The sequence below is a fragment of the Carlito syrichta genome, unplaced genomic scaffold (assembly GCF_000164805.1).
Source record: "Carlito syrichta isolate Samal-C Ts95f unplaced genomic scaffold, Tarsius_syrichta-2.0.1 Scaffold47750, whole genome shotgun sequence".
NCBI lineage: Eukaryota > Metazoa > Chordata > Mammalia > Primates > Tarsiidae > Carlito > Carlito syrichta.
In genome coordinates, this window is record NW_006991846.1 from 194,887 (window position 1) to 207,608 (window position 12,722).

The following is a 12,722-nucleotide window of genomic DNA, read 5'->3' on the forward strand; positions in this document are numbered from 1 at the left end:
TTAAAGGGTATTTTGTCTGATATTATGATTGCAATTACTGCTTTCTTTTGTGTTCCACTCACCTGGAATTTTGTTTCCCATCCTCTTACTTTGAGTCCTTTCTGGTGAGATGAGTCTCTTGGAGATAATATATTGTAGCCTCATGATATTTTATCCAATTTGCTGTTCTATGTCTTTTCAGTGGTGTTCTATGTCTTTTCAGTCTTTTTAGTCCATTCACATTCAGGCTAATTATTGAGATATGAGAGTTTATCCCTGTCTTGAGGTTCTTACAGAGTTTGTTGTTGTTGCTGCTGCTGTTTGTTTGTTGTCTTTCTTTTCATTTGGGGGTTGATTCATGTGTGTTTACGATCTTTTTCCTGCCTTCTTGTGAAGTACATTGTTATTCTTTTTTTCTTTTCTTGTGTGTTTAATACTTTCTTAAGTGTGTCTTGTAGAGCTGGTGTAGAGGCTCTAATTCTCCATCACTGATGAAACTTAGCTTAGCTGGGTAGTTAATTCTTGGTTGAAATTATTTATCTTTGAAAACTTTGATGTTTGGGCTCCAGTCTCTTCTAGCCTGAAGTGTTTCTGTAGATAAGTCTAGCGCTGATCTCATTGTTCTTCCCTGGTAGGTAGTGTGACCTTTCTCTCTTACTGCCTTTGGGATTTTTTTCTTTTATACCTACCTTGTGTAGGCGAATTACTATGTCTGGCAGTCAGTTTTCTCATTTGTTGTCTTGCAGGGGTTCTCTGAATCTCTTGTTTGAATGGCCACAACACTGATAAGATGAGGGAAGTTTTCTTTGACAATTTCATGGAATGTTTGTTCCAGGGTGGTATCTCTCTCTCTCCTATCTACCTTAGGCATTCCAATTGATCTTAGGTTTGGCCTCTTGATATAATCATTCATCTCTTGGAGGTTTTGTTCTTTATTTTTAAGCTTCTTTTCTATGTTTTTAACAGTTTGGGTTAGTTCTATATTTTGGTCCTCAAGCTCTGAGATTCTTCTGCTTTCCATTCTTGTCAGGTTGTTGTTTATTTCAATCACTTTATTCTTTATTACTGTTATCTCAGTTATCAACTCCTCCATTATTTCCTCTTGTCTTTCCTCATTTCTATGTATTCTCTCTATTAATATCTTGATATCTGGATTTGTAGTTTGATAACAATTATTCTGGGGTGCTCTTCATTGTTTGAGTTCCAGAGTCTGTACTCTCAGTGTTTGATCTTCCAGGGATCTGTGTTTGATGCATATTCTTCCTTTGTTTTTTTCTTCATTTTTGGAGGTTTTCCTCCCCATTTCTTTACCTCTTCTTTGATTCTATTTTTCAGTGTTGAAGGGATAACTTTTATTTCTGTTTGCTCAATCTCCTTTTCTTCCTTGTGTAGATCCTCTGGTTTTATTCAATTCTGAAGCTGGACTAGGAGTTGGGGCCTGTGTTGTTTGCAGTTTTGAGATTTAATGGGGGTGGGGGGACTGTGATTCAGAAACTATCTGCAGAACCCAGTATCATCTGACAAGTGTGTGGGCCTTTTGGAACCCACTTCTCTCTGCCTTACAATCTGTTCATGCAGTGGGGATATCTGTTTGCCCCTTGAAAGCAAAATGATAAGGGAAAAGATTAGAGAAAGTAAAGAGGAAGATGAAAGGGAGTTGGAGAGAATGAAGAAGAAGAGGGAAAACAGACAGGCATACCAACTAATAAATAAACAGAGAGACAAACAAAGAAAAAACAATAAAGACAAAAACATACAGACAGTCATACAAACAAACAAACAAAAAAAACCCCATTGGTGTACTCTTCTTCAAAAATGCCCATACATAAACAGAAAATCTAAAAAATAATTTTTTTCAATAACAGAAACAAAGTAAAAAAATGTAAACAAAAGCAGAAAGAAAGAAGGAAAAAAACTAAAACTAAAACAAGAAAGAAAAAAGTCTCACTCTCTGGCAGTTTTTGTGGCTTCAGGTTCCTTTTAGACCTCTGCCATGGGGAGCAGCTCTGCCTTCCTTCTGCTCTCAGCATAGGCTGATAACTTAGCTCTCAGTGTAGGTCAGCTGCCCCATGGACTACTGTGGGAGAAAGAGGGATAAGATCTGGACTCACCCTACTTTCTGCTGCTGCTGCTGTTGTCAAGTCTGCTACTGAGATCTGACATATCTGTGCCTGTTTAATCATGGGGGAGGGGCGTCTGTCTCTCCGAGTCCTATGAGATAATAGCCTTTGGATCCCAAGATGGAGGCTGGACATAGTTGGGTGAGGCAGTGCAAGTCTCTGCTCTGTCTGGGACTCAGAAGATGGTGCCTGTCAGTGTCCTGTCACTATTGTTGGAGCTTCATTCCAGATTTCATTCCAGATTTCTGTGACCTGCCTTCTCATGCCAAGTCTGCTGCTACAGGTGATGGCATGGGCTGGGTGCCAGGTGGTGAGGGCGGTTGTTCTCTGACGCCTCCTCTCAAGAGAGTCCGAGGACAGCAGACAATCCTGCACACCCGCGTCTCCAATCTCGGGGGTGGTTGGTTGCAGTCACCTCTGGAGGAGAGCCCCAGGTGCATGAACCAGAGTCTCCCCTCAGACAGATTTTCATTCACCCACTGGCACATCCCCACTCACGCAGAGAGTCCTTATGGACACTCGCTCTTGTGGAGACTCTCACAGTCTGACCTGTTGCGTTGCCAGCTTGCCCGGAAGTCTTTTTTTTGTTTGTTTTTTTGAGTTGGAGTCTCACTGTCACCCAGGCTGAAGTACAGTAGCATGAGTATAGCTACTGCACTCTTTACCTGTTGGCCTTAGGCCATCTATCTTTCTTTCTCGGCTTTCTTAGTACCTGGGACTACAAGCATACTGCCACCATGCTGGCAATTTATTTATTTATTTACTTGTTTAACTTATTTATTTATTTATGAGACAACGTCTAGCCATGTTGCTCAGGCTGGTCTCAATCTCCTGTGCTCAGGCAATCCTCTCACCTCTGCCGCCCAAAGTACTGGAATTGCCTGTGTGAGCCACCTTGCCTGGCCCTGGAGCAGTGTTCTGGAGTAGATAAGAAGGGATGCCATACTGTGAATGGTTGCCATTAGGTAGAGGCTTGACAGTTTAAACTATAATAACAGGAAGGATGGTAGAAAACATTTGGTTCATTATTCAGGTATGTTTTGAAATATAATATTTGAGGCCTGTAGAAGTTCTCGTTTAGTAATTTTCCTCTGTTTTTTCACTAAAATAAGAAGCAAAGTCAACACCTGAGAATGACAAAGAGAAGATGTTGGAGCTTTAAGGAGAGAGAAAAGGAATGAGAAATGGAATAGACGAGAAGTTGAGTAGAGTTGCCCGGTATCACTAAGGGTCCATTTCAAGGGGAGTAGTTACAAATTTAAAATGAGACCAGTGAGCCTGGGTAGATTGTTGTCGTCGTTCTCAGTTAAGTTCAGTTCCACAGACACAGAGTAGGTAGAGTTAACTGCCATCAGAGATGGGATTTTGTTAGACAGGGTAATAAAAGGAAAGGAGAGAATAACAAGGTAGTCAGGTTTGTTTTGTTCTTGTAATTATTTCTTACATTTCTTGCTGGTATAAATATATTTACAAAAGAAAGTTATCTTTATGATACAGATTTTTCTAAATTTTCAACACCTTCCTTTGTGTTCTAGCCTATGATCAGGTCTGTGGTGTTCTTCGTAATCATCTTTACTGATGTATAATTTACAAGATATGAAATTCATCAATTATAAGTGCAAAATTTGGTGAGATTTAAAAAATGTTCACCATTGTGAAACCAGTACCACAATCAAGATGTAAAACATCTTGGTCACCTCCAAAAGTTTCCTTATGCCCCTTTGGAGATAGCGCCCTCCTTTTAAATGTTACTGGATTCTATTTGCTAATATCTTGTCAAAGATATTTATGTTTGTGTTTATGAGGAATATTATTTGTAGTTTTATTTTCTTGTAATGACTTTGGTTTTGAGATCAGGATAATCCTGGCCTCACAAAATGCTAAAATATGAGCTCTTCTATTATATTTTCTGTAACTTTCTTTTTCTTCTTATTTATGTAAAATTGGTATTATTTCATCCTTAAGTATTTTGTAGAATTTCCCAGTGAATGCCACCTGGAGTTTTCTTTGTTGGGAATTTTTTATTTTTTAAGCTATGAATCCAGTTTATCTAATTGATTTGGTTTTATGCAGGTTATCAATTTCTTTTTTGAGTCATCATTGGTAGTTTATATTATCTCCCTGTTTCTGCTTGCTTTGGATCTAATTTTTCTACATTCCTGAGAGACTTTTCTTCTTTTCTAATATATACATTTAATGCTATAAGCTTCTCTGTAAGCACTGCTTAAAGCTGCATTCCACAAATTTTTATTCTATTCAAATATATTATTTCCCCTGGGATTTCCTCTTTGATTCTTGGGTTTTTTAGAAATGTGTTGTTTGATTTCCACATTTTGAGATTTTCAGATGGCTTCCTATTATTAATTAATACATTAAGTTTTAGTTTCTTTGTGGTCAGACAACATACCTTATATGATTTCAATTATTTTAAATTTGTTGACAAAAACATGATCTTACCTGGGAGAATGCTTCATGCGTACTAAAAAAGAGTGTGTGTTCTACTCTTGTTTAAATTTTAAATTTCCCTCTGATGTTATTTCCTTTTAGCCTGAGAAACTTTGGTTAGCATATACTGATTTTTCTTGAGATAAATATATTTTTCTAATTTTATTTTCTAATTTTTTTGTACTGAACATTTATTGCAGTAGTAGGAAAAAATTTATTTTTAAAGACACATAAAATTAATACTGTGACATTATGTTCATTGTAGATAATTTTTTAAATCTTCATATCACTTTATTAAAGATTTCTTTTTGTTTAAAACAATGAGGCTGTGCTTTTTTCTATTCATATAATTTTAGTAACTTGCTTTTTAAATTCCTTCTGTTATTTAGAAATTGAATCTTTTGTTTGCTTTACTTCTTTAGGTCATTGTGTCAATGAGTATAGCATTTGCTCAACAAACTGAACTATCTAGAATTAGAGTGTCTGAGGGAAAAGAAAATATTATATCATCAAAGCAAGTACAGTCTCTCTGTCAGCAAAAAGAACAACATTATCTTAATGAAATGAGATTATCACAGAGTCAAGTTGGTTTTCAGAATTTTGAGGCAACGGACGTGAAATTTAAAGAAGAATTCAAACCACTTAGTAAAGAGTTAGGAGAAGATGTAAAGGAAGTTCTATTTTCAAAAAATGGTGGTCTTGATGATATACTGGAATCAAAGGACCATGAACTGACAATTTCAGAAGAAATGTTCTCCAAAGATAAAACAATTAGAGGCAGAGAATCTGTAAGTATGCCTCCCTAAATATAAAAAGCTTATAAAAAATTGGTACTTTCTTCACTATAGAAATATTAGTAGAAATGCTGCTTAATGGCGGAGGAAAGTATCAAATCCGGTCTTGACTTATGATTCACATTGTTAATGTGTTTTCTTTCTTGTAAGATACATGGATAAATGACTTAATATCAGGATCAAATAAAATAAATCTCATAATATTCTTGTCCTAAAGACATTGTACATGGTAAAATCTCATTGTAAGTTATATCTACATTCATTTTGTCTTGACCAATTCAAGATTAATTACACTACAATTTGGCAATATCTGAAAAAAGGTTTTGCTTAGTTAGATTATTAATATTACAAGGAAATAGCTGCCTATTTAGGAAGGCAATTTGAAGAATTGTACTCTCTATATGTTAATTCTCTTTTTCTTATTCATTAATGAGGGATCTATTCTATATCTATACCACAACCTCTACCTCCTTTAACAGAAAGAAGTAAATCCCACTTCTTTTAACATTGTCTAAATTCAGATTGTTTATTAATTGCTCAGGATAGGTTATATTTTATTTATTTATTTATTTATTGAGTTGGAGTCTCACTCTGTCGCCCAGACTGGAGTGCAGTGGCCGCTCCCGGCCACCGCAGCCTCGCCTGCTGGGCTCCGGCGATCCTTCCGCCTCAGCCTTCCGAGTAGCCGGAATTACAGGCGTGCGCTACCACGCCCGGCTGATTTTTGATTTATTGTAGAGATGAGGTCTCGCTGCCCAGGCGGGTCTCGAATCCACGGGCTTAGGCAATCCACTCACCTCAGCCTCCCAAAGGCACAAGATTACAGACTGAGCCACCGAGCCCAGCGAGGTTATATTTTATAAAGAGAGATATTCATATAAAACTGTCAACTCTTTATGGAATGTAAAATTTGTAAGTTGTTCATGAAAGCCTTTTTAGTTTACCACCAACTGTTCAAGTCAGCAGGGTTTAAGTAATATTGCTTCAGAAATTGTAGTACTTTACAGAACCTGTGAAGTAGTTAACTTTTTTATGGGTATGGGAAACTGGCTTATAAAACATTTATTTCTGAATAAAATTTATTGAACATTTTTTTTAATCAAGCAGTTCTCTGTAGTACTGTGATAATGATTACATAATATAAATTATACAGGTAAAATTTCTCATGTTTTATAAATTTAATTTTAAAATATAAATTAGTTCATTTATATTATCTTATCATAAAATAGCAAGAGAAATGATGGAGTTATAGCTTCATGGTTTCTTATGAGTAGAAGAAATCTTGAGTATCTTCCTTATTCTTCTTCTGTAGAATTAGATTATATCTAAACTAACTGATAAATAGCAACTTTGCTTTAGTAAATAGCATATAGTGACAATTCATGTTGTTTTGGAATTATGATGAGGAAAAATGCCTTTTTAAGTAATTGTTTTTGTTTAGTAATAAAAATAAAATGTCAAGTGCTTTATGGCATTAGTAGAATTGCTTTCATATATTTAAAATATAATTGCTGACATATTTCCACAAAATTTTATGGTTGAATTATTTTTTAACTATTAAAGATCCATGATGAAATTTTGGCATCAAGCGTGGATGCTTCTAGACAGCTAATGTTAAATGAAGAACAATTGGAAGATATGAGGCAGGAGCTTGTACGACAGTACCAAGAACATCAGCAGGCAACAGAACTGCTAAGACAGGCACACATGCGCCAGATGGAGAGACAGCGAGAAGACCAGGAGCAACTGCAAGAAGAGATTAAGAGACTTAATAGACAATTAGCCCAGGTATGGGACTTACAGTCTCTTTTCTTCCCAATTAAAATAACAGTATTTTTAATGTAGGCTTCAAAATTTTTTGTGTGTTATTTTGCCAAGATATAAATAAACTGCACATACTTAATACCAGGAACACACTTCACCAGCATAGCATCTTTAGGTCTTGTTGGGAACACCTAACTCAGTCTCGAAGTATACATTGTTTTCCTATCGTTTTATTTTAACTGCCTTTTCAGGCACTGAAAAATTGGCTACAAATTTAAATTTTTAAAATAATTTCATTGACCAAAAGCACATTGACAGTTTTGGAAACACTTTGTGCTGAGGTGCTCAAAGTATGCAGCTGTGTCTACCAATTAGCACATCTCCAAGGTTTACCTTTATCTATCTTTAACTATCTTTTTAATCATGAATGGAAATCTTCTGAAGTAGTATGTTTCTGGAAATTTCTCCAAGGAAACATCTATTCTTGATTCAAAAAATGCAAATTTGTATAACATTCTTATCCCTTTCTTGACTAAATGTAAATATGTCTTGGTATTGGGAGCTGGGCTCTTATCAATTGCTGTATAAAATATACTCGCAAAATCAATGCAGAAAAGCAAGAAGCATATTTGCAAAAGTTTTTATAAAAATAAATTTATTGAATTTAATTCTGAAAGCCAAAACTAAAAAGAGAAATAAGAAATAGAGAACTATTAACGTATATTCTTTCAAATATAAATTAATAGGAAAATTGGGAGCTGAGCAGAAAATATATTATTTGGAAAAACTAATTTTGCTTTTCTGTATCACATTTTGTGAATTCAGACTTCTTAATTTTCAATGCAAAATAGACATAATCACATTAATTGAACTGCACAAATTCCTGAATATTTGTCCATTTTTTTAACGCTTCAAATTTTGCATTGAATTTTGTATGTGCTTTTAACCCCTTATAATGAAATGTGAATCACAGATAGAACCAGGACCTGTGGTCCCAGGGGGTTAAAGGAAATCTGCTTCATATTTCTACTCTTTTCTTCTATCACAACAATATTCTCTCATGACCTTTTTTCTCATTTAGAGATCCTCCATAGATAATGAAAACCTGATTTCAGAGAGAGAGAGGGTGCTTTTAGAGGAGCTGGCAGCACTAAAGCAGCTATCTTTAGCTGGAAGAGAGAAGCTGTGTTGTGAGCTGCGCAACAGCAGTACGCAAACACAGGTAGTATGGACCACCTAGGTGCAATGATCAACAATTGAGTAGTATTTGTTTGTCTTCATTATTGGTGTGAGATGTGTTTTTAATAGGTGTTGAGCTTAGCATGTTTGTGATTTCTTACATGTAAGGTAGGTAGAGTCAAAACACTACTTACACTCCATTTAAGGTCATTTGAATCTGGCACTGCTCTAGCAGCAACCATTGTTTGCCAAGGAGCAACCTAATGAACTTTAATTGCACTGTAGCATGCATTCATTTAAACCCATTGAGATATTTTTATCTGTGCACTAGAATGTTTTATCTTTTATTGATAACTCGAATCTCCTGATAAAATATAGTTAATTATTATTCCAAACAGTATAATTTTGTGCACAGAGGTTTCTGTTTCACCTCGTACCCACATAGAAGAGGACTTCCTGTTTCCAAGATGACAGGATTTCTTTCTGTTTTGTCCTCTCTACCTTTGCACAAACTTAAACAGAATGGAAATGAAAACCAAGCGGAAGTTGAGGAACAGATGTTTAAAGAAAAGGAATTGGACAAAAAACCTGAAGATGTACCTCCTGATATTCCGTCTAATGAAAGGTATACAAAATGTACACTTTTTCAGTGCAAAGTGAATTAAAATGGCTGTTGTAATGTAATGAACTTTTTGTTCTTATTTTTATCTTGCATATTTATACTTTGTCTTAATCATCATACTATTTGTGAATGAAACATGTCCATAAATGTGTAGTATGTAAAGGATTATTAATCTTCAATCACTAAATAGATAAGCAATTTTTTAAAAGTCTTTTGTTGATAATATAATTTCTGAGCAGCTCTTAATCACATACTTAAATTCTAAATGTTAAAGTATTTGAATACAATCCTTTCTTGTTTAATTTTATTCTTACATGTCATTTTGTATCCTAAAAACAGTTCTTCTTGTGAACTCTATTCTATTCCTTCTTTTTTCCAACTTTATTCCTTCACTGTATATACATGAATTCAGTGTAAGCTATCCCCTTGTTTATGTTGAGAAAAAATTGCTATAAATGTAAATATTATACATTTAGCTTTCATGCATTTGCTATATAACAGATGACAACTTTTAACCCATATCCCAGTTTTATGCAGGAATAAATTAATACCTGATATTAATAAAACTTTTTCTTACTTTGATTTTGTAAAGCTTAACATAATAGTGGAAAATAGTAAGGAGCATAGTTATCCCACATTAATACTAAGGAATTTAAGCACAAAATTTAAAATTCATTTTGTTCATAAAATAATTTCTTTAAGTTTACATTAAAACTAATATTTACTAACTTAATTTCCTCCTTTTCCAATTTCTGTGACTGTCAACCCTCTGTGTCCTCTAACCTCCTTCCTCAGCTTGCATAGAGGAATTTGGCCCCTAAGATTTTGGCTTCCCCATTGGATCATCAGTATGGAACACAGTCAGTATGGAACTCAAACAAGAAAGACAGTGTATGAAAAATAGAGTTACCGTAGCAATATAAAATAAACATCTTGTTTATTTTATATTATTTATCTCTAACTGGTATATTTTGAAACTAATCATTATTTAATTTTTAGGAATTTTTATAGTGAATGCTGATAAAAGGAGTATTTATCTTTAACATCATATTAGTTTTTGTAACCATATTAATTTTAGTCATTTCTTTTAAATGACTAAATATAAATATTTTCGCATTATTCTGGTCCTGGAATTTGGGGCTAGAACAAAAACCTCAGAAAAAGTTAAGGAAATAAAACCCTTTACTTCCTACTAACTAACTTATTTAGAGGTTTATTTTTAGTATTCTTGATTATATAAACAAGAACTTGATCTAGGTATAAAAATAGAACTTTGTTTTTCACTTGGCAAATACTAAAGGAAATATCTCCATTTATTATCTTGTCCTAAAATAGATATGCCATGTGCCTGTGAAAACAGATATTCTTTAACCAGATTGCTGGCAACTTCTCACAATGTGAAATTGAAAGATAAACCTGTCTGGGGACAGAGGTCTTTTACTATGAATGTCACTTATTTTGTCTGCATGTGTATGGTATAAAGTTTGATACTGTAGCACTTTTATTGAACTAAGCTATTGGGACAAGAGAGTTGTTAAGTTACTCAGAAAATTAACCAGATAATCTTCTGAATCACTACTTAGGGAAGTACCTTTCTTGACATGGAAAATGTTCATGTTGAGCAGAACACACTTTGCTTGGGATGATCCCATTTTTGCTTTCATAATGTAAACGTTTATGAGAGAGATGGGGAAAATCTAGAAACACAGGTATTACAATGTTAATAGTGATCAAGTGCTGAGGTGTTTCTGTTGGATGGCTACCAGTATTTACTAATTAAAAAAAAAGAATGTATTGCTTTAAATAAAGAGAGACACATCATTAATTCTGTTTAGTTGAAAATAAGTTCTTCCTATTAACTGAAATGAGTGTGGTGTGTGTAACTTGAAAAATTTCTGTCCCTGAAGCAGATGTGATAAAAAAGCCTATGAATCCTTCTGGTGTTGGCAGATAGTGAAATTCCACTATAGACGTTTAAAAACCAGATCTCTCTTTGTATTATTACTTTTTGTTATTGGTTTGTTTTTGAGTCAGGGTCTCACTGTGTTACCCAGGTTGGAGTGCAGTGTCATGGTCATGGCTCTGTGCAGCCTCTACTTCCTGGGCTCAGGTGATCCTTCCACCTCAGCCTCCTAAATAGCTGGGACTACAGACGAGTGCCACCAAACCTGGCTAATTTTTTAATTTTTTGTAGAGACAAGGTCTCTCTATGATGCCCAGGCTTGTCTCAAACTTCCAAGCTCAAGTGATCCTCTTGCCTTGGCCTCCCAAAGTGCTGATATTACAGGTGTGCACCACCGTGCCTGGCCACTTTTTATAATTTAAACATCCTGTTCCTTACCCTGAAGTTGTAGAAATACTACCATATATTTTTTTCTGTTGAGATTTTAAAGTATGTTTTTATCTTTCACACATGAAAAGATTAAATGTATGTAATATATGTGAATAACCATGAACAATATGACCAGTTGGATAGCTTGCATATGCTTTGGCGCTACCACATTTTTAAAAACTTAAATTTTGTGTCTCCTTAAAATTTTCTTCTAGCCTAATTACTAACTTAAAAGTTTAGTTATTTGATTTCATTTATGTCAATTAAACACTGCACATTTTTGTAAAAAAGGTGTGGTTAAACTGATTGGCCAAAGTTTTTATTGTAAGTGCTGTTGCATATTATTTTCATGGAGAGGATTATTTGATATTTTTCAAATCAAATATTTTGCAGTACATTTTCTTGTGGGACATGAGTAAAGTGTTTGCTTTAACAAGATTAAACATTTCAGTAAGTGTTTCTTTATCTACACAGGTATGCACTCCAGAAAGCTAATAACAGACTTCTGAAGATCCTCTTAGAAGTTGTGAAGACAACAGCAGCTGTTGAAGAAACAATTGGCCGCCATGTCCTTGGCATTCTAGATAGATCTAGTAAAGGCCAGTCACCTGCCAGCCTGATTTGGAGGTCGGAAGCAGAGGCATCTTCAAACTTATGTGTCCATGAGGAGCACACAGGAGGTACTAGTTCTATATGCAGTAGAAACAGTCACCTTCAACAAATCTTTCTGAGCTCAAGGCACTTTGTTATATGTTAAAAATATAGAAGAGAAAATAGTCAAGTATTTCCAACAAATTTATTTATTTATTTTTATTTTTTTACTTTTTTTGAGTTGGGGTCTCACTCTGTTGCCCATAGTGGAGTGCAGTGGCTGCTCCTGGCCATCGCAGCCTTGACCTGCTGGGCTCCGGTGATCCTTCCGCTGCAACCTTCCAAGTAGCCAGAATTATAGGCATGTGCTACCACACCCGGCTGATTTTTTCATTTATTGTAGAGATGAGGTCTTGCTGCACAGGCGGGTCTCGAACCCGCGGGCTCAGGCAGTCCACTCACCTCAGCCTCCCAAAGGTGCGGGATTACAGGCTGAGCCACCAAGCCCGGCTGTTTATTTATTTTTGAGTGAGAATCTCACTCTGTCACCCAGGCTGGAGTGCAGTGGCATGATTGCGACTCACCACAACTTCAAACTCCTGGGCTCAGGTGATCCTTCTACTTCAGCCTCCCAAGTACCTGGAACTACAGGCGTGAGCCACCATGCCTGGCTGATTTTTTATTTTTGTAGGGACAGGGTCTCACTGTGTTGCCTAGGCTGGTCTCAGACGTCAAGGCTCAAGCATTCTTCCCACTTCAGCCATCCAAAGTGCTGGGAGCCACCACACCTGGCTACAAATAACATTACTGAAGTCTTTTTTTTTTTTTTGAGTTGGAGTCTCACTCTGTCGCCCAGACTGGAGTGCAGTGGCCGCTCCCGGTCACCGCAGCCTCGG

The 12,722-nt window shown here is 35.6% G+C and overlaps 1 protein-coding gene across 3 annotated transcripts in view; it reads left to right on the plus strand.

Annotated features, from left to right (window-relative positions):
* Nucleotides 1–12,722, plus strand: part of AKAP9 (A-kinase anchoring protein 9) — a 164,415-nt gene that overhangs the window by 89,586 nt on the left and 62,107 nt on the right. For all 3 annotated transcript variants that reach the window (XM_008048614.1, XM_008048619.1, XM_008048626.1), the window contains 5 exons: nt 4,967–5,332; nt 6,902–7,126; nt 8,184–8,324; nt 8,803–8,906; nt 11,710–11,915. In XM_008048614.1, coding sequence (XP_008046805.1) covers nt 4,967–5,332; nt 6,902–7,126; nt 8,184–8,324; nt 8,803–8,906; nt 11,710–11,915 — 1,042 coding nt within the window. The remainder of the gene's footprint in view (nt 1–4,966; nt 5,333–6,901; nt 7,127–8,183; nt 8,325–8,802; nt 8,907–11,709; nt 11,916–12,722) is intronic.